The sequence below is a fragment of the Myotis yumanensis genome, unplaced genomic scaffold, assembly GCF_028538775.1.
Source record: "Myotis yumanensis isolate MYYU_CA2020_CCGP unplaced genomic scaffold, mMyoYum1.0.hap1 SCAF_4, whole genome shotgun sequence".
Taxonomy (NCBI): domain Eukaryota; kingdom Metazoa; phylum Chordata; class Mammalia; order Chiroptera; family Vespertilionidae; genus Myotis; species Myotis yumanensis.
The window spans coordinates 36,697,133-36,718,964 of record NW_027223755.1 but is presented as its reverse complement, the minus strand read 5'-3'; the positions used below and the strand labels follow the sequence as shown (position 1 = coordinate 36,718,964).

The 21,832-nt window shown below is 45.7% G+C and overlaps 1 protein-coding gene across 4 annotated transcripts in view; it reads right to left on the bottom strand.

Annotated features, from left to right (window-relative positions):
- The window catches only part of OCLN (occludin), a 56,236-nt gene that overhangs the window by 24,263 nt on the left and 10,141 nt on the right, over positions 1-21,832 (bottom strand). For all 4 annotated transcript variants that reach the window (XM_070412132.1, XM_070412130.1, XM_070412131.1 and 1 more), the window contains exons 3-4: positions 12,452-13,127; positions 8,498-8,659 (exon numbers count right to left, since the gene is read on the bottom strand). In XM_070412132.1, the coding sequence (XP_070268233.1) occupies positions 8,498-8,659; positions 12,452-13,127 (838 nt within the window). The remainder of the gene's footprint in view (positions 1-8,497; positions 8,660-12,451; positions 13,128-21,832) is intronic.

Genomic DNA, 21,832 nt, shown 5'->3' with positions numbered 1-21,832 from the left:
TGTTCTTGGGCCCTTTGAAAGAAAATCTTTTCTCCCCCAAAACACAGTTTGGGGAAACCATTTCTTTCCATGCAAAGCTACTTCCTATGTCATTTGGAATCAGTACAAGCAAAAAGGAGATTTACAGCCATCCCCATGTTTCTTTTCATCCCGTCTTCATTCCCAGTTCACAGAAGGGAAAAGAGGCAGGCTCCACCCGCATCCAACTCACGTAGCAATCTGACAAGTCACCCGCCTCTAAGAACAAGAGGAAAGTTCACCTGCTATGTGTTTATGACCTGTCTATTCCTCACCACTGCCCGAGTAGATACAATTATCTCCATTTTCAGATGCGGAAATTGAGCCTCTACGATTAAATTAATTTGCTCAAGGTCACACAGAAGGTGATGTGGTAGACAGGGGATTTGAACCCTAGTCCACTTGGTGCCAAAGGCCAATGCTTTCTCAGGTAACAAACTGCAACCTCAGTGATTTAAATAGGTGCCTCGCTAATCTGGGTACTGATTAGTCCCTGTGACAAACAGTCATTCTCTTTGCCTCAACTCCTCACCACACCCTAAAGAGATGTGAGGTGAATCCATTTTGAAGAGCCTTACTTGCCTTTTAGAAAAATTTAAAAGCAGCTTCTCACACAAAATTACTGTGAATCTGTGCTTCAGTCACCAGGTGCCTTGTTTAGGTCAGAGTGTAGCAACACCACCCTCAGAAGGAGAACAGAAGGGCCTTTCCTGCTTGGTAATTATGGTGGAGAAAGAACAGACACCAGAGGGAGGAGTCCCTTAATCTCAAAGTACCATCTCCAGTTTTACAACCTGCGTCCACTTTCAGACCAGTACGTGGCCCAACTTGTTTTTCCTGTTCTCTGAGATTATACCCACAAGATGCTCCCCCAACAAGAGCCTCAAAATTGCCTCTGGAAAGTTCCTCAGACTTCTCTCCACCCTGGGCCTCCTGAAGGCGGATTTTCCCAAATGTGCTAATCCCACAGGTGAAGAGCTCGTGGACCAGGCGTGAGCCTGTCTGATTCATTTTCTGTTGATCAAATGGCACTGAGGAGTTAGCAAACCCAATGTCCCCAACCGAAGTTCATGCTGCCCGTTGGGAAATACTAACATATACCAACAAAGATGAATTCTGAAACTCCCTAGGAGTCCACTAATTGTTAAGAGAGCTTTGGAAGAGAGTGAGCTGGAGAAACCTTATCCTCAGTGAGTGATAACATTCAAGGCCTCCTTGCTCTAGAAACGGAAATCCTGGTGCAGACTGTATTTTAATACTCATGTACCTCAGGCCAGCGCTCCCCAACAGGTATGCCACAAGGCCCGCAACACCTTTGTTCTCAGAGCCTGTGGACAGTCACCACCTGGGGTTCCAAATCCCCTTCAGTTTCCTCCAGGACTCCGTACAGTGTTACCGTGATGTGGAAAAGGCCCTGTGCCTACCCTAATGCAGTGCAGCTTGGCTCTGCAGGGCAGTGGTTCTCAAAGTGTGGTCCCCACACCAGCAGTATCCATGTTACTTGGGAAACTCATTAGAAATGCAGACTCCCAGGCACCATTCCAGAGCTACTGAATGAGAAATTCTGGGGGTGGGGCCCCCGCAAGCTGTTTTAACCATTCCTTCAGGTGATTCTGGTGCTTGTAAGGTTTGAGAACCACTGACCAAGGCAGACAACTGCCCCATTTGGACCATTATACTATCACCTATCATTAGTTCTAAGCAGTGCTTGAAATCTAGGAATTCCTTCTTTCAGAGAGCCACAAAGGCAGCACCAGCTTCACCACATGCTCCACCTCCTACTGCATCTTACAACTCTTAACCCAGCTCCCCGGGATGCCCTGGCCTGCTCGCCCACCCACCCCTTTTCACTCACAGGGGTGCCGGACAGACAGGGTCGCAGTGCTCCGTGCTGGTGGGTTCTAAAAGTCAGTAGCCAGATACGGCACTTCCCCTTTTGTTTCATTTTGACTCACCTGAGGCCACAGGTAACAGTATACCATTATAGCATACCAATAGTCAGAAACCCTGTAAAATGACTGCTTTTACATTAAAGAATGCTTGTAGTGGTTGAAAAGTAAAAAGCTATTCAGCCCTCACCCATGTGGCTCAGCAGCTAGAGTGTCGGCGGGTGCACCGAAGGGTCTGGATTTTGATTCCCGGTCAAGGGCACATACCTGGGTTGGAGGTTCAATCCATAGGCCCAGTCCAGGCATGTGTGGGAGGCAACCAATCAATGTGTCTCTCTCGCATTGATGCTTCTGTCTCTTTCTTCCCCCCTCCCTTCTACTCTCTCTAAAAATCAATGGGAAAAATATCAATGGGTGAGGATTAACAACAACAGACAAAAGCTATTCAAATTTCTTCAGATGTCTAATGCTGATTACCACCACTGCTCAGTCCCAGTCACCTACGCCATCCATATCTGTCTCCCCATCCTGTGTACAAGGAGATGTTATTCAGGGCCTGCCTATACCCTTTCAGGAAAAAAAAAATCTTTTTATCGGAACTTGTAGCTAGCTTATAAGCTTACAAGTAAGAGAAAAATTAAGTTAAACTGCAACCAATATTAAATGTACTTACATTTTGGGTGCTCTTAGCCAAGTTCCCTTATTCACACTCATCACTGCAAATGCTAACAATTACTAGTCTAGCTAAAATGTATTGGGCATTAATAAAATATGTGCTGGCCCAGACTGACCTAAGCCCTTTAATTGTTACAGAATCAGCAAATCTGTAGGTGGAACTTGTATTTTCCCAATTTATATGTGAGGAACCCTATTAAATAAACAAAGTGACCGTCTTCATCACCACAAAGATAAGGAACCCTGTCCCTTCTCCACACCAGCCAGCTCATCCTCACTAGCTCCTACCTTGTCAGGTAAATCCTGGGTGCAATGCTACACAAATGTTGCATCACAATGTCAAAGGCTTAGAAACTTCTAGAAATAAAGCTACCTAGATAACAAACTTAGCTTTAAGTATTTCCTACTTAAAAAATAAAATCTTTTTTTTAAAAAGATTTTTTAAAAATTAATTTTGAGAGAGAGAGGAAGTGAGAAGGAGAGAGAGAAACATCAATGTGAGAGTGAAACACCAACGGGCTGCCTACTGTATGCCCTCTACTGGGGATCTAACCCGCAACCCAGGCATGTGCCCTGACCCGGAATCTAACTGGCAACCTTTTGGTGCACAGGATGATGGCCAACCAACTGAGCCACTCCGGCCAGGGGTAAAAATACAACTTTTTAAAACAAATTACTACTTGGTAACAATGGAGAAACAGGTTTATGGCATGCTCTTTCCAAACTTAGTCTATATCTGCTTCTGACATAATCATGTGGCAATAACAAGAAAAGGTACAAATTAGCAAACATGCAGAAAATACTCATTGATAACTGGTATGCTGATCTGTAGTAGAGATAAGCATTTGACACATATATTATCATTCTAATCTGTTAGTTATACTCAGTACAGTTGACCCTTGAGCAATGCAGGGTTTAGGAGTGCCAGACCCCATGTAAAACTTAAGTTGACCCTCTCCATACGCAGATTCCGAACTATGCATTGAAAATATACTACTTTCGCCGGAACCGGTTTGGCTCAGTGGATGGAGTGTCGGCCTGCGGACTGAAGGGTCCCGGGTTCGATTCCGGTCAGGGGCATGTGCCTGGGTTGTGGGCACATCCCCAGTGGGGGATGTGCAGGAGGCGGCTGATCGATGTTTCTCTCTCATCGATGTTTCTGACTATCTCTCTCTCTTCCTCTCTGTGGAAAATCAATAAAATATATTTAAAATATATATATATATATATATATATATATATATATATATATATATGCTACTTTCTCCAATCCTATTGACAAAGAAAACTGGGTCTCAGAGAGAGAAAAGACACACACACACACACACACACACACACACACACACACACACGAAATACAAGTTATAACAGCAAACATAATACTTGTCCTGAAGATTAGAATGTCAAGTCTGAGACAAATTACTTAAGTCATCTGCAAACCTCAGTTTCTCCTATGAGAGTCCATACAGCAAGTGTTGCAGTTAGGATAATAACAAGGTGGCTAGCCTATAAGATTGTAATGGAGCTGAAAACTTTCTATCACCTAGTGACTTGTAACATTGTAGTAAAATGCATTATTCACCTGTTTGTGATGATGCTGTGGTGTAAAAAAAACCTATGCACTGCTGTTATATAAAAGTATAGCATATACACCAAATTATGTACAGTACATAATACTTGATAATAAAGAACAATGTTACTGGTTTATTTAGTTACAATACTATACTTTTTATTGTTATTTGAATGTCTTCTTTCTACTTATAAAACAATTAGAGGCCCGGTGCACAAAAATTTATGCACTCATGGTGGGTCCCTCAGCCTGGCCTGTGCCCTCTCGCAGTCTGGGAAACCTCGGGGGATGTCCACCTGCTGGCTTAGGCCCGCTCCCCAGGGGATTGGGACTAAGCTGGCAGTCGGACATCCCTCTGGCAGCCCAGGAGTCCTCGGGGGATGTCCACTTGCCAGCGGGGAGCAGACCTAAGCTGCAGTCGGACATCCTTAGAGCTGCTGAGGAGGCGGGAGAGGCTCCTGCCACCACCGCTGTACTGGCAGCTGGCAGCCTGGCTTGTGGCTGAGCAGAGCTCCCTCTGTGGGAGTGCACTGACCACCAGGGGGCAGCTCCTGCATTGAGTGTCTGCCCCCTGGTGGTCAGTGTGTGTCATAGTGACCAGTCACTCCCAGTCATTCTGCTGTTAGGGTCAATTTGCATATTACCCTTTTATTATATAGGCTAGAGGCCTGGTGAACGGGTGGGGGCCGGCTGGTTTGCCCTGAAGGGTGTCCCAGATCAGGGTGGGGGTCCTGCTGGGGTGCCTGGCCAGCCTGAGTGAGGGGCTGAGGGCCGTTTTCAGGCTGACCAAGCCCCCTAGCGGGGACCTTCACCCCATGGGGGTGTGGCCAGCCTGGGTAAAGGGCTGAGGGTCATTTTCAGGCAGGCCACACCCCCCAGTGACCCAAGCTCCCAACCTCTCCTTTTTTTGCAGGTATCTGGGATTTATTTATCTTCTATAATTGAAACTTTGTAGCCTTGAGCGGGGCCCAGGGCCACCCAGGGCAGGCGGGAAGCTCGGCTTTCTACATTGCCGGGGGCAACCCAAGCCTCCAGCTTGCTCCAGCTTCGTGGCTGCCGCCATCTTAGTTGGGTTAATTTGCATAGTTGCTCTGATTGGCTGGTGGGCATGGCTTGTGGGTGTAGTGGAGTGACAGAGTGATGGTTAATTTGCATCTTTCTCTTTTATTAGTGTAGATGTTTGCTGTAAAACAGTATGCTGTGTTATGTAGGCAGGAGCCTCAGAGATCTTGCATTTGCTGTGTCTCTTGATTGCACTGTCTCTTGTAATTGATTTAATACCGTGTTTTGTACAGAAACATGCTGTTCAGGCTTGTAGCCTAGAAGTAATGGGTTATACCATATAGCCTGGATGTGTAGTAAGCTATACTGTCTAGGTCTGTGTAAGTCTACTCTATGATGTTCACAATGATGAAATCGCCTAAGGCGCTTTTCTCAAAACTCATCCCCATCGTTCATCAATGACTAATTGTATTTTAATTCAGAAAAATACCTATTAGTTCTGGGGTTTGAGGACATACAGAGAAAATAAAGGTCTGTAAATTTATTAAAAGAAACTTCAAACATTTAAAATACAACAATGTTGGCACAAGCTTAAGTGAACTTCAAAGAACTAGGTTAACACCCAGTATGCAAACATGGTCTGTTTATTTTACAAAGTACAAGATATACAGAAAGAGGAGATAGAAAAAAATCCCTAAAATCCCTAGGAAGGCAGAGAAAACATTGTGCTAAAGATTCAGAGACAGGAAATTAGAAAGTTGCACATTTCCTGAGGAGGTCCAAAATGGTGACAGCATAGGAGGATGCTGAACTTGCCCCTCCCAAGAATACACTGAAATATACATCTATGTATAGCTCAGATACTCCTGAGACAGCAGAGGCTGGATGCTCATCTGCTGAACAACAGAGAAGGTGGGAAATGGAGGGTGCAAGGTTGAAGGTGCTGGTTTTGAGTTTAGCAAAGCAAACTTGGGCAGGTGAGAGGAGAATGAAAGGAAAAGCAATATACCTGTGGCTAAAACCAACTCCAAGTAGCTTATCTATAATAATAAAAGTGTAATATGCAAATCAACCAAACTGCCGAACAGCAGAACTAACAGCAGAATGACCATCTGGACGACCACGCTATAACACACACTGGTGCCAGGCCAGCCAAGGCGGGTGCGATGCAATTGGTGGTGGGGGCAGGGGGGCTCCATGATCGCCCCAAAGAGGGAGGCCCAGGCCACTGACCAGCGGGCTGCGGCGGGTCCTCCCTCTGCGGAGCAATTGATTGCGGGGTTCCTGGACTGCAAGAGGGTGCAGGCCAGGCTGAAGGACCGCTCCCCCCCCCCCCCACAGTGCACATATTTCGTGCACTGGGCCTTTAGTTTCAAATACTAGCCTTCCTTACGCAGTTCATTTGGAGAAGGGAAAGGGAAAGAAATGAAGAATTTGCAAGTATCACATAAAACACTAGTATGCCAAAATTGTATACCTGCTATTTAACAGATGATTCTTTAAGTTTCATACAGCAAAAGTTATTTCTACAGAGAAACTATTAAGTATACATCAAACAGCCTAGTCTGGGCTATCAATTTTTCTAGAGATTCAGTGAGGAAGCATTATAAAAATAATGCCTTTTAATAAGCTAAATCCTTCCCACTTTATCATCATCGTCACCTCCATAAGTTATGATTACCCTTTGCCAAATTATCAAAAGCACCTGGAACTGACTAAACCTTCATGACAGTAAAATCAGACGAGAGCCCAAAGTTCACTGGGACTCTATTATTACTGGCTCTGGTCTCTCTTAAGTCAGGTTTTTTTTTGTTGTTGTTTTTTTAAGGCTCTCGAAACCTTAAGTAAATAAATCCAACAGCCAGTGAAAACTGACACGCCCAGAAACTCCCAAGGAACATTTACTTCATAGTTCACAATAGATTGTCCTATTCCACCTGCGTTGGCCTTGCCTGGGGCTAAAGGTTAAAGGAAAACATTCCCGAACACCTTCATACTTTATGGGTGGAAAAACTGAGGAGGGAAAAAGAACAATCCACCCTAAGAGGATTTCTTCAAGGGCAGGGACATAGAACTATCATTTCCACGGCATATACTCCATCTTCTGACTTTCCTAAAACTGCTTAATTTTTGCTCCTTAACTAAAAAAATAATTCAGCCCTGGCCAGTGCTCAGTTGGTTGGAGCACTGCCTCGTGCACCAAAAACGTTTCGGGTTCAATTCCCAATCAGGGCACTTAATCAGATGGCAGGTTCGATCCTGGTCAGGACACACAGAAAGCAACCAACCGATCAATGTTTCTCTCGCTCTCTTCCCCTCCTTCCTCTCTCTGTAAAATCAGTAAAAATATACATTTCATCTACATTTCTAGAATCCTTCCAACACAAGATGTATGCGATGCTACAGCTAAAGGAGCCTTCGGGATGATCAATATCTTTACCCCTGACCAGCAGTACCCACCCTTAGCCCTTTCCACTGACCTCCCACCAGCCAACAAATAAGTAAATAAAAAATCCCATCCTGGAACCAGTATCTAGGATTCTCAACTAACCCTCGTGGAAGCAATCAATCTGCTCAAAGAAACCTATGATGGCCGTTTCTGGGGTTGTTCACAACAGCATCCTAACAGGATTTCTAAGAAACAAAGACTTACTCCAAACTTCTCTAAAGACAGGTTAGGTTTTCAATAACATGCATTGGGGAGATATTTTTGAAGAGAGAGAGACTTTGTGGGCTTTCCGCAAATCATATCACATAGGAAGCTGCCTACCAGTAGGTTAACAGTATATACAAAAAAGGAAATTGCTCTAATCTCTCTCAGCCTCATTAAGTATTTCATAGATACTGTGAATATTAGTGCAGAACCAGACACTGGGATTCACCAGGCTGTTCTCCATGTAAAAAGTTTAAGTCTGCCACCTGCTACCTCTCCAAAAACACCCTTTGGCAATCTTGACCCCAGAGAGTACCCTGGTAATAGTGTTTCCCTCCAAAGGATAAGCAGGAAAGTAAAAGGTGACTGGGTGGGGGTGGGGAGTTGTTTGAGTTGTGTTAGTTCCTTCCACATGATTACTTATTTCTTTTCCACACGATTACTTTAGAATCAATCCATTTTCAGTGCCTGGATCTACTTCTTGAAAATGGGAATGAGATTTTTACCTTGTAGTAAAAATAATTTCCACTTATCCCACCTTCTTAAAGTAAAACCTGAGACCAAAACTTTTGCAACATAGACAATAATTCTAAGAACAGAGTTTCACAAAGCACTAAAGGTCAAGTTCAGAGACAGAAACCTAGGGGTTTAATGAAAGATTGGATGCTTGCTGATTATTTGAATACTTACCCACTCTTCAACATTGGGGGGCTGCTCATCATAAACAGGCTCCTTGTCCCACAAAATATTCGACTTGTCATACTGGTCCATCTTTCTTCGAGTTTTCACAGCAAAGAAAATTATTAAAGCAAAAGCCACAATAACCATGAATCCCAGCACAATGGCAATGGCCTAAAGAGAGGAAAGATAATGATATAATTACATTTTAATTGCTTACTTCAGCTCAATGCACCCTCTATAAGTACCTAATCCACCCTCTACAAATACCCTACTAAATATCTGTGACTTAACTGATATAAAACTGATACAAATGGCTACATTTTAGAACTATAAAACCTACCCATGCTAGTTAAGCTAATGCTAGCAAAACACACACACCCCTTAATTCAATCCTCAGAATACAGTTAACTAACGTTAGGTACTACCTTCATCCCCATTTCAGAATTTTACAGGAAACTATTCCCAACTAAAGCTTGAGCACCAAGGGGCCGTATTTTACAGAGGATCGGCCTTATCATTAAGTATAGCAGACATAATCTAACCGAGCTATAAATCAGAGGAACCTGACTAATGATTCATTTAATCTGGCAGGTTTTTCTGTTTTGGAGTCTTTCATCTGCTTACTAGAAAGGGCTCTGTGACAAGGAAACCCTACCCATGACTGTTCTCCCAGTACCTGGTAGATGTGTTAAGTGGTAGGCTGGCCCAGAGGCACCTGGAGTTGAGGCAGGCACCAGGACTCTGCCCTGGATATATGGTAGCAGGAGGCTCTCTCCACAGCTATCTCACAGTGATATCCTTCCTTAAAGAATACCGGTTTGGGTAGTAGGAGGACTAAAAAGGATGGGGCTGTGGTGGGATAGGAGTACCGACCGTCAGCCCTGTTTACCATAGATACATCTGAATGTCAACCACAAACATTCTGAAAACCTACAATTGCAGGGAAAAACACTTCAGTCTTCAAAAGAGGCAAAAGAATGAGAATTCCTGAGTCAGTTAGTAACCCAGAAACATTTTCTGAATATAATTAGGGGGTGACTCATGGCTACTGAAGGCAGGGTTTTCTACCCCACCTGCACATTTGAATCACCTGGATAGCTTTTAAAAATACTGGCTTACACTCTAAAAATTACAAAACACTTTTGAAAGAAATTAAAGATGACCGAAGTAAATGGAAAGACATACTATGCTCATGTATTAGTAGACTTGATGTAAAGATGACAATACTCCCCAAATCGATCTACAGATTCAATGCAATCCTTCAAAATTAAAATTCTAGCTGGCTTCTTTTTCCCTCCAGAAATTTACAAGCTGATCCCAAAATTCATATGAAAACACAGGAGACCCAGAATTTAGCCAAAACAATCTTGAAAAAGAACAAAGCTGGAAAACTCCCACTTCCTGGTTTCAAAACATACTACAAAGCTACAGTAATCAAGATAGTGAGGTACTAGCATAAGGACAGAAATACAGATGAATGGAATAAAATTGAGAGTTTAGAAATAAATCCTGACATTTAATGTCAATTCATTTTTGACTAGGGCATGGACAATTTCATGGTGAAATAGTCCTTTCAATAAATAATACTAATATAACTGCACAAAGAATGTTAGACTCCTTCCTTATACTATGTCCTAACTGAATGGATCACAGACCTAACTGAAAGAGCTAAAATTAAATGTCTTAGAAGAAAACACAGGAGTAAATCTTTGTGACTCTGAATTAGGTCAGGTGTTCTTAGATATGACACAAGCACAAACAAAAGAAAAATCAAACCTCATCGAAATGAAAGGCTTTTGTGCAGAGAACAATAGAACCATATACAGAAAGTGAAATGAAAATGATAAAATGAGAGAAAATACTTGCAAATCACACATCTGTAAGGGACTTGTATTCAGATATATAAAGAGGTCTTACAACTCAATAATAAAAATACAAGTAGCCCAGTTAAAAAATTGACAGATTCTAATAGCCATTTCTCCAAAGAAGATATATGCACAAAGAAAACAAGTTCAACATCCTTCATTAGCTGTCAAAGAAATGCAAATCCAAACCAAAATGAGGCAAAAACACTGTTGGTGAGAATGTGCATAAATTGGAATCCTATATGTTTCTGGTAAATTTAAAGTAATATAACCACTTTGGAAAAGTCTGGCAGTTCTTCAAAAGGTTAAGCACAAAGTCACCATAAGACTCAGCAATTCCACCCCTAGGTATAGAGTCAAGAGAAATTAAAACACAGGTTCACACAAAAACTTATACACAAATGTTCAGAGCATTATTCATAACAGCCATTGTGGAATTAGCCCATATGTCCATCAACTAACGAATAAAAAAATTCGGTATATCCAAATAAAGAACTATTATCTATATACATAAAAGGCTAAGTGACCATCTGACCATCCGACAGTCCCGACCGGCTGGTACATATGGCACACACTGACCACCGGGGGCAGATGCTGAACGCAGGAGCTGCCAAGCTGTGGTGGCAGCAGTGGTTCTCAGGTGACAAACCTTGGAACCAGAGAGGAGGGAGCCCGATTCCTCCCGGGGCCACGTGACTCCACCTTCGGTCGGGCTGTGGGTTACATTGTTGCTGGGGCACTGTTAGCCCTGAACTGGTTTACTGCCAAGCTGCAGTGACTTGGCAGCAGTGGTCTCGGGCGACGCATCCCGGAACCAGAGAGGAGGGAGCACAGCCCCGCTTCCTTTCAATGTGCACAAATCTGTGCACCAGGCCACTAGTTCAGCAATAAAAAGGAATGAAGTACTGGTACCTGCTACAACATGAACCTTAAAAACATTATGCTAAATTAAGTCAATCATAAAAAACTGCATATGTATTGTGTGATTCTGTTTATATGAAATCCAGAATAGGCAAATCTATAGAATAAGTCTGGGAAGAGTTAGGGAAATAACAATTGACTGTTTGAATTAGTGAAATGTTCCCTGGGGAATAGTGAAAGTGTTGATTGTGGTGATGGTTGCACAACTCTGTGAATATACTAAAAACCAACGAACTGTACTCTAAATGGATGTATTACGTGGTATGTTAATTATATCTCAACTAGAGGCCCGATGCACAAAATTCGTGCAAGGGGCTGGGCCCTCACAGTCGCGGCCCCAGCTTCATCCAGAAGTACATCAGGAAGGTCATTCGGCTGTCCAGTCTAATTAGCATATTACACTTTTATTATTGTAGACTAGAGGCCCGGTGCATGAAATTCATGCACAGAGGGGGTGCCCTCAGCCTGGCCTGCACCCTCTCCAATCCGGGACCACTCGGGGGATGTGTGACTGCCAGAGAACAATAGAACCATATACAGAAAGTGAAATGAAAAATCCTATATGTTTCTGGTAAATTTAAAGTAATAACCACTTTGGTGACTTTGTGCTGAACGCAGGAGCTGCCAAGCTGTGGTGGCAGCAGTGGTTCTAGTCCTGTGCTCAGACAGGAATCGGATCTAAACCGGCAGTCGGACATCCCTCTTGCAATCTGGGACCACTGGCTCCTAACCGCTCACCTGCCTGCCTGCCTGATCGCCCCTAACTGCTCCCCTGCCTGCCTGATTGCACCTAACCACCTCTGCCGGCCTGCCCAATCACCCCTAACTGCTCTCCCCTGCTGGCCTGATTCCCCTAATTGCTCTTTCCTGCCGGCCTGATCCCCCTCACTGCTCTCTCCTGCCGGCCTGATCGCCCCTAACCACCTCTGCCTTGACCCCGTCACAGTGGCCTTGTCCAGAAGGACATATGGAAGGTCGTCCGGAAGATGTCCAGTCTAATTAGCATATTACCCTTTTATTAGTATAGATAATGACACCTAGCCCTTCTCTCAGAGTCTGATTAAAATAGAAGTGGGGTCGTGGCAACAATATTGTTTAAAAGTTCCCAATGTGGTTCTATTAAGCATCCCGAGTTGAGCCTCTAATGCAAGGTGTGAAAAAATAAAATTACTCTTACCTCCTGGGGATCCACCACACAGTAGTGATACAAATACTGATCCACGTACATCCCAGAAGTTGTAGGTGAATAAAACTGGTTGCAGATGGCAATAATCTGTGAACCATACATAGATCCAGAAGCCTGGGCAGTTGGATTGACTCCCATTATATAGACGATTGTGGCAATAAACACCATGAAGCCCAGGATAGCACTCACTATTATCACGGTCAGGTAATATCTTCTTGTTCTAGATATTTCAGATCTTATAACACTGGTAACGAATATCACCAATGCGGCAATGAAACAAAAGGCAGCCATGGATAGCAGGAAGCCCTTTGCCGCTCTTGGATCTGTATAGCCTGTTCCATAGCCATAACCGTAGCCATAACCATAGCCATTTCCGAAGCTTCCAAAGCCACTTCCAGGATAAGGGTAACCTATACCACCTCCTAGAATGTTACTTCCATAGCCTCTGTCCCAGCCAAGTGTGGAGGCGACACAGGCAAAGATGGCAATGCACAGCACGATGATGAGCATAGACAGAATCCGAATCACTCCTGGAGGAGAGGTCCATTTGTAGAAGTGAAGAATTTCATCTTCTGGGTAGAAAGAATATGCCGTATGAGAGAGCATTGGTCGACCATGCATCTCCCCACCGTACATGTCATTGCTTGGTGCGTAATGACTTGGTTTGCTGAAATGCACATGAAAACAATGTTAAGTTAGCACTTTTTGAAGCTAAGCAGAAAAAAAGTATAAAATACTTAGAATAACTTAAACAAACCATTGGCCAAAAATAATAAACAAACAAACAAAAACCCTATTGTTAGTACTGCCCCACTGCCATGGGGCAATTTGTGTCCCCCAAAATTAAAATGTCAGCATCCTAAATCCGAGTGTGATGGTATTAGGAGGTGGGGCCTTTGGGAGGAAATTTGGTCATGAGGTGGAGCCCTCACGAATGGGAATAATGCCCTTATAAAAAAGGTCTCAGAGAGCTCTCTGACCTTTGCCGCCAGGTGAGGACTCAACTAGAAGTTGGCAGTCTACAACTCGGAAGAGGGCCTTCACCAGGACCTGATAATGTTGACACCCTATCTTGGAATTCCAGCCTCCAGAAATGAAATAAATTTCTGTTGTTCAGGAGTTTCCCAGTCTATAGTCCTTTGTTCTATCAGCGTGAAGTGACTCAGATACCCACTGAACAGTAAAGATATCTGTGCATCACAATCCCTGGAGGGCTGTGGGCCTCCACCCCTGAAGGTGCTGAGTCTGCATATTACCCTGGGGTCGGACACTTCTCCAGGTGCTGGGGATGCTTTTGGTCTGGGAACCATACCTTGAGAATCACTGCTCTCGTTTCTATGTATAGAACAGAAGTTCTCAATTTTTGCTACATATTAGAATTACCTGGGAATGTGTAAAATCCCCAGATGGAGAACTTCATACCAGTTAAATCACAATACCTGGAAATGGAACCCAGTAAGTTTAAAACAATGGTGTCAACCCTTTTGCCAGTGTGACTTGAGAGCAGCGCATTCAGACATGACACCTATAATGACCGACCGATGCACATGTGCAATTCCTGGTAGCCTCACGCTCCTAAGAAGGCACATTCATTCATTTATTCAACTGACAGCTGTTTCCTGGAGCCAGGCTGGCACTGTGCTCATGACTGGGATGCAACAATGAACAGAACTGTCTCAGTCCAGGATCCTCCCAGAGCTGAGTCTCTCTCAGGGCCGTAAGACATTAATCCCTACATGATCTATAATTAGTTATGGTGTAATAAAGTAAATCAAATATGTAACAAGGGCTCATCAGGGTGATGCCTAATTGGATTCTGATTCTCATTTATAAAAATATCTTGTAAACTCCACTAATTGATGCATAAACATGGCTTGTGAAAGAAAGCATACGGATGTGTGGACAGACTGAATTTAAGAACTGCATGTCTTGGGAAACAAAATTCAATTCCCAACCTGACCTCAGCCCCTTTTGTTTTTGCCATTATTCCCATAGTCCACCTTCCTCACCCCAGGGCACAACATCTTACTGCTAGGTGCTTCAAAGAAATTACCTGAGTGTATGAGAATGAAAACTGATAAGCTGGTCCTTGAGAATGTCAAGCATGAAAGCTCTATAACCCATCCTACTCGAATATTTGGGGCTGTTGTGGACAGTGTAGCTTTGAACATCCTGAACATCTTGTATCCTGGCATACACAGCACTTATTCTTCTAAAGTATGTAGCCAGAAGTAAAATGTCTGTTTTTGTTTTGTTTTGTTTTGTTTTTTTAGTTTCAGCTCCACCAGACAATGTCAAACTGTTTTCCAAAATGATTGTATCAACTTACACTCCCATTAACAGTGTAATATTCACAGAAGCATTGCTTGTGATAACCCAAAACAGGAAACAGTCCAAACGGGTGCTATACTGTTACTTATAAGAAATATATATATTTGGTCACTCACTCAGATGACCACATATATTTTTCTCATTGTATTTGGTCTTCCACAATTCCTGGCTTACAAGTCCAGGCACTCTTGGAATTTCCTAAATGTTGAGAGGAAAGGGTGTCTTTTGTTATGTTAATGAGGTGGTTTGTAGAAAGCACTAATGATGGGGGAGTTGGAATTTTCAGTCCTCACCCCTACTCTCGATGCTCAACCCAACCACACACACCACCTCCGGGGAGGGGAGAGAATCAACTGCCAAAGGCCAATGGTTTAATCAATCATTACTAAGTAACAAAGACTACAAAAACCCAAGAGAAAGGTTCAGAGCTTCTGGGTTGGTGAACACGTGGAAATTCATGGAGAGTGGTGCACCTGGAAAGGGCATGGAAGCTCTGAGCCCCTTCCCACATACCTTGCCCTATGGATTTCTTTCATGTGGCTGTTGCTGAGTTATGTCCTTTACAATAAATCAGTGATCAAGTAAGTAACATGATCCTCTGAGTCCTGTTGTGCTAGGGTGAGGGACTGCGCCATGGAAGGGTTACAGAATGTTACAGAATGTGCTGGGAGGGGGGACTGACGTATGGAGAAGGATTGTGTTGCCAGGATATGAGGATTGTGTATGTGCTGGGAGGAGGGACTGATGAATGGAGGGGAGTTGCAGGGTTAGGAACCATGGAAGAAAAATTGCTAGATTGTCTTAGACCAGCCAGGTGTGACTCTGTTTACCCCCCCTTTGTGCTTATGAACTTTCTGTGAGCTTCTAAGGTAACACTGTTTTGTTATAAAAATCATAATGCACACTTGCTCTTTGCCACATGCCGCGAGGCTTCCCAGAGGGGGAAGGTACGGGCTGTGGTCAGCTGGCCAGCTTAATAAACGGCTTTCAAATTTAAATTCTGAGTCGGTGGTCTATCTCGTTGAGCCAACCCATAACATTTGGAGGCCCGCAGCGAGATACCCGGCAGGGATGAGAGGGACCCCTTACTTAGGGCTGGAGGCTCTCCCCCGGCAGGGGTGAGAGGGACCCCCTATTTAAGGCAGAGGGCTCTCCCCCAGCAGGGGTGAGAGGGACCCCCTATTTAAGGCAGAGGGCTCTCCCCCAGCAGGGGTGAGAGGGACCCCTTGTTTAGGGCAGGAGGCTCTCCCCCGGAAGGGAGGAGAGGGACCCCCTATTCAAGGCAGGAGGCTCTCCCCCAGTTGTCGCCGGGCACTCAGCGAGATACCCCACACCTGTGGAGAACGATTACCAAGGAGGCCTCCAGTCCACCCAAAACTTTCAATTCGGAAACCAAGCCACCTGGACTCTCGAGAGAGGTAAGGACCGGTCGTTAAACAGGAATTGGGACGTCCCACGGAAGGACCTATACGGAGGGCTGGACGCAGCGGTACTCCTGGTCCTGACCCGCGGCCACGACGGTGGCCGGGGTCCCTGGTTCGTGCGGCTGTAGGCTGCACTGGGTTTGTCTGTCTGGTATTTGTTTGTCTTGGTATTTGTTGTCAAGAAGTTGTCTGCTTCTGTGTATACCCTGCTGCAATGTGTTTCGAAAATTTTCAGGACTCCAAGGAGCAAGCTGCAGGTTCCGGGCAACCTTAGGTTGCATTTGGCTGATTTATTTTGTCTTTGTTATTTGTTGTCTTTGTCTTTGTCAAATGGGATAGGGTCAGTCATCTTTGTCGACCCCCTATCAGTCAGGCCCACTCCGGGTGAGTGGAAGGGGAGCTTGATCACCTCCCTGGAAGCTATAGAGCTCCCTCAGGAATCAGGAAATTGTTAGGAATTGGGTGGATTGTTTAAACTCTGAGTGAATGTCTGGTGAAAGTGTGTGAATGTGGAGGGAGGGGGCCTGCCCTCTCCTCTCCTTTATGTGGCTCCACGACTTCGGTTACGGAGTCCGAGTGGGCCCCAACCTGCGGTTCCGCGATTCGTCATATGGCATAACGGTGACTCACCCCCATGTGGAGGTGACCAGGCCCGGGGTTTATACGGGTGCACCTTAGCTACGACGAATCTAAGCTCCCAAGGGACGCGGCCAGGCGGGCACCTGCGTGAGGATCTGTGAAAACAGGTCACCCCTTCCCTTGTCTGTCTCTCGCCACCGGTCATCATGGGGTCGGGGCAAAGTTTGTTTGTGTGGGACTGGCCAAATTACTACAGAGAAGAGAGACTGGATACAGCTCCAGCCTGGGCTGGTCTATTAAGAAAGTGTAAATCATTACTGGTCTGTGTAAAGTAAGAGCTACTTTGATTTATTCTGCTTTCTGTTAATACGCTTGGCTGAACGTTTGGGCTGGCCCCTTGGCAGTCTGCAAAGTCTCTCGGCAGCTGCGAGAATTATTTTTCTCAGAGTCTTTTGTTCACTGTTAAGGAGAATCAGCCCACTTAGTTAATAAAGATTTCTGTCTATCAGCTGCTCTTACCTAGGTTGTAATTTACTGTATTAAACTGAAGTTCTAGGGTAAATTTAAAGGTTATAATATTAATGCTTTTGATTTACAGCGATTCTGTGAATGGGAGTGGCCCACTTTCCAGGAAGGGTGGCCGGATGCAGGGTCTTTTGATCTGACCACTGCCTACCGGGTCCATTACGTCATACACGGCCGCCCGGGGCATCCTAATCAAATTCCTTACATTCAAGTTTAGGTTGACATATTGTCCAAGAAACCCCGGTAAATGAGGGCTTGCCTCCCGAGGAAAAATTGGGACAGAGACAGACAATTCTTTTGGCCGGGCCCCAGAAGGGAAAAGCTCCCCCGGTCCTTCAGGGAGAGAGGGGGAGAACCTCCAGGACCTTGCGACATCTGCCAGTCCTGCAGTTCCTACGGCAGGCCGGCCCTCTAGATCTGGGGCTAGACAGGCAGCCCTCTGGGGAAGCAAGGCAGACCGAGGCGCTATTCCCAGCTCCAGACCAGATTGGGGAGTGAATGAACAAAGAAGGGAGGCTGGATGCCTGAGCTGCCTGCAGTGGCCCTAAAAAAAAGAAAAAAAAGAAGAAGCAGCAGCAGTAGCAGCGAGAAAGTACTTGGGCTTTTGGCTTGCAGGCTACAGCAGTTAAGCCGTAAGCCAGTGACTGGTACTAGCCTTCCTACAGCCCCAGGAATAGAGCAGCAAGCCTGAGATCTATGAAAGCTGCAGATAGAGTTAGTAAAAGTTCCCTGCTTGCAAATGTACTGAAAGGGTTTAGTACCTGTTGCTGCTGGAAGAGGAGGGGCTGATATCCCCTTCTAGTACATTCCCTTCAAAGAGGCCTGGTCACTGTTCTGCCATAAAGGGGACTGGTGGGAAGACAAGGAAAGCAGGGCCCTGTAACTAATAAACAGAGAAGGGCACTCTCCCTAGACCTGGGAGCCATCGGGACTTTGAAATTCTCCAAGAGAGGAGAAGTCTGACTCAGAGACTGGCCAAAAAATCGTTGGGTTAGGAGGACCGGAGGCTGCACATTGAACTTATAGACTGCAATTTGCTAGGCAGAGGTCCAAGCCCAGTTGTATAGGGATTAAGCTACCTATGTACAGCAAAACAACTTTCTCCTGTGCCAGAATACATTTTAAGAAAATTGGACAAGCTGTATTTGTGGCTAGAAAAAACTGGCCTATGTGTAAACTGTCCTGGAAAAAGGCTATGTGGAATGAACCCAAAAAGTAAAAGGTGTCTAGCTGCCGAGAGGGCAGTTGCCCAGGTGGGCAAAGAAGAATACCCATTAAATTTTGGTCTCTATTGAGAGACAGTTGACAGTTAGCAACCTGTATACTGTCTTACAGGCCTGTGTGACCATGCCCATGTCAGGGGTGGCACAAAACCTCAACTGTAGGAAACTGAGGAAGGCCTGTCTAGAACAGGGGGGTTAATAAAGTGGTGAATACTAGCCCTCTGTTACAGGAATTACAGACCCTGTGAGGTCCTGTGACATATAAGACCCTGTAGGGAAATAAAGCTCCTTTAGTCCATTCTGAAAGAATAAATAAAAGACAGATTGAAGGCTGTGTTTCCCTCCAGGCAACCAAACTGGAACCCCTATAGTGACAGGGGAAAGGAGGCTCTCGATCGGTATTGCCAGACTCTATTAGGGGGCATCCGAGCTGCTGCTTGGAGACCCACAAACCTCTCTAAGGTGACAGAGACAGTCCAGGGGCCTAACCCTGATGCCCTGGAAAGTCGGAGGGCTGTCAATGTTGCATTTGTTTCCCAGTCGGCCCCAAATATTAGGAAAAAATGACAAAAGTTAAAAGGCTTTGAGGGGAAATCAATCTCTAAGTTGGTTGAGGTGGCCCAGAAGGTTTTTGACAATCAGGAGGACCCAACAGCAGGTTTAAACACCCAGATGGCCAAGGTCCTCCTGGCCCTGAGCGAGGAAAAAGGCCCAAGGGGCCGGAGAGACAACAAGGGCAAAGAAAAGCCTCGCGGAAGAAAAGGAGTCCAACCTAGGCTTGGGAAAAATCAATGTGCATTTTGCAGAAAGGAAGGACATTGGAAAAGGGAGTGCCCTGAACGTGCGGGGGAACCGACTCCCTCCCATGCTGGTGGAGGAGGTGGATTGGGGTTGTTGGGGCTCAGCTGGCCCCCAGGAGCCCAGAATGACCCTGACAGTGGGGGGCCAAAAGGTGGACTTCCTTGTGGAACTCATAGCACTCACTCAGGCCCTCTGGTAGAGAAAGAGAAAAAGAATAAACATTTCAGCTTCCTGAAAACAGCTGCCTTGAGCCCTGCCACACTCCTCCCTGACAAGAAGGCAGAGGCCCCTTTGCCTGACTGCGAGGAGACACTGACTACCCTCACTTCCCTCCGTGAGGACCTCGTGGACCAGCCCTGCAGGATCCGGATGAGACTCTCTACACGGACTACCGGAGCAGCTTCATAGAGGAAGGTACCCGGTAGCGGGGGGCACATGAGGAGGAGCCAGGAAAGATCTAAGAAGCCCTGGTAAGCGCCCCGGCACTGGCCCTGCCAGTCCTACCCAGGGACTACAGGGATCTATCTCCTCGCACTGCCCTTACAGGAGGACACGAAAGCCACCTTAAAGAAGTCTCCTGACCTCAGGAGGAAAGAAAAAAGCTCCTGAGATACTTAACCACCTGGCAGCCATATAGGGGCCAAGGAATTGACTAAAAGACCAGTAGGGCCCCTAGAAGTTCTCATAGCCCTGCCAGCACAAAGGCTCCCAGAGAAGCCTACTCATCTGCCAGAGAAGCAGAGGCTAGCTGAGAAACTAAGGGCCCGGGAAGGAGAGGCTGAATGGCTAATTCTGCCAGATGGGAGGCCTATAATGCCAGAAGCCCTGGGGCAGACCATCGCTTTCCAGACCCACCAGAGCACCCACCTGAGGGGAATGAAGCTATCAGAACTACTGGGAAGATAATTTTACATCCCTCCAGAAAATATCTCAAGAGTTGGCTAGAAGATGCCAAGTGTGTGCCCAGGTGAACCAAGGGCCCCTGTTGTGGCCGCGCCGGGACAGCGAATCCGAGGTCAGAACCCCGGAGAACACTGGGAAGTGAACTTCACCGAGATACCAGGAGGACAAGGAGGGTGTAAATACTTGCTGGTTTTCATTGATACCTTCTCTGGCTGGCCTGAGGCATACCCAACCAAGGCAGAGACAGCACAGGTAATAATTAGAAAACTCCTCACTAAAATTGTCCCCTGGTTTAGCCTGCCACTATACATGGGGTCCGACGATGGCCTGGCGTTTATCGCCAATGTTACAATCCATAGTTAAGTCCCTAAGAGTTAAATTGCATACAGATAGAGAGAATAAATTGGATCTTAAAGAAAACATTAACTAAGTTAAAATTAGAGACTGGCAAAAACTGGGTAAGTCTCCTTCCTTTTGCCCTCCTCAGAGCTAGGTGCACCCTGTATATAAAAGGACTCACCCCTTTTGAAATTATGTTTGGTAGGCCGCCACCTCTTCTTCCCTGCCTAAGGGAGGAAGAAATTGCCCAGCCGTCTACCCAAAGTTTGCTTAAGTCCTTACAGGCTTTGCAGAGCAGCGCCACGTCAGCACAACGGGTGGTGAGAGCCCTACCGGAGGAGGACGCACTGAGAACCAGTCCAACGCAGCCTGCCTTCTCTCCGGGTGACCTCGTCTGGGTGAAACGTCACGACCCTGGCAGCCTGGAACCTAGATGCGATGGACCCTACCAGGTGGTGCTGAGCACTCCAACTGCCATCAAAGTCGCAGGAAAGAGGCACTGGAAATTGTAACCCCGTCCTCCTCATGCCTCTCGCCTGGTGAACTGACCAATGGGAAGGAGAAAGACATAGGAACTAAAACTCTATGTCAGTGGCCGAGACCCTGGCCAATTCTTCACCATCAAATGCCAGACTCTTCCCCGGCGGCTTGACCCCTACATTGCCAAATGCCTCCTCAATTTCATAACGTAGAGGAGGGCGCTGAATCAAAGATTTGATTCGGGCATAAGACCAGTAGGGAATGTGCTAGGGTGAGGGACTGCGCCATGGAAGGGTTACAGAATGTTACAGAATGTGCTGGGAGGGGGGACTGACGTATGGAGAAGGATTGTGTTGCCAGGATATGAGGATTGTGTATGTGCTGGGAGGAGGGACTGATGAATGGAGGGGAGTTGCAGGGTTAGGAACCATGGAAGAAAAATTGCTAGATTGTCTTAGACCAGCCAGGTGTGACTCTGTTTACCCCCCCTTTGTGCTTATGAACTTTCTGTGAGCTTCTAAGGTAACACTGTTTTGTTATAAAAATCATAATGCACACTTGCTCTTTGCCACATGCCGCGAGGCTTCCCAGAGGGGGAAGGTACGGGCTGTGGTCAGCTGGCCAGCTTAATAAACGGCTTTCAAATTTAAATTCTGAGTCGGTGGTCTATCTCGTTGAGCCAACCCATAACACTGTGAATCATTCTAGCAAATTAATTGAACCCAAGGAGAGAGCTGTGGGAACCTCTGATTTATAGCTAGTTGGAA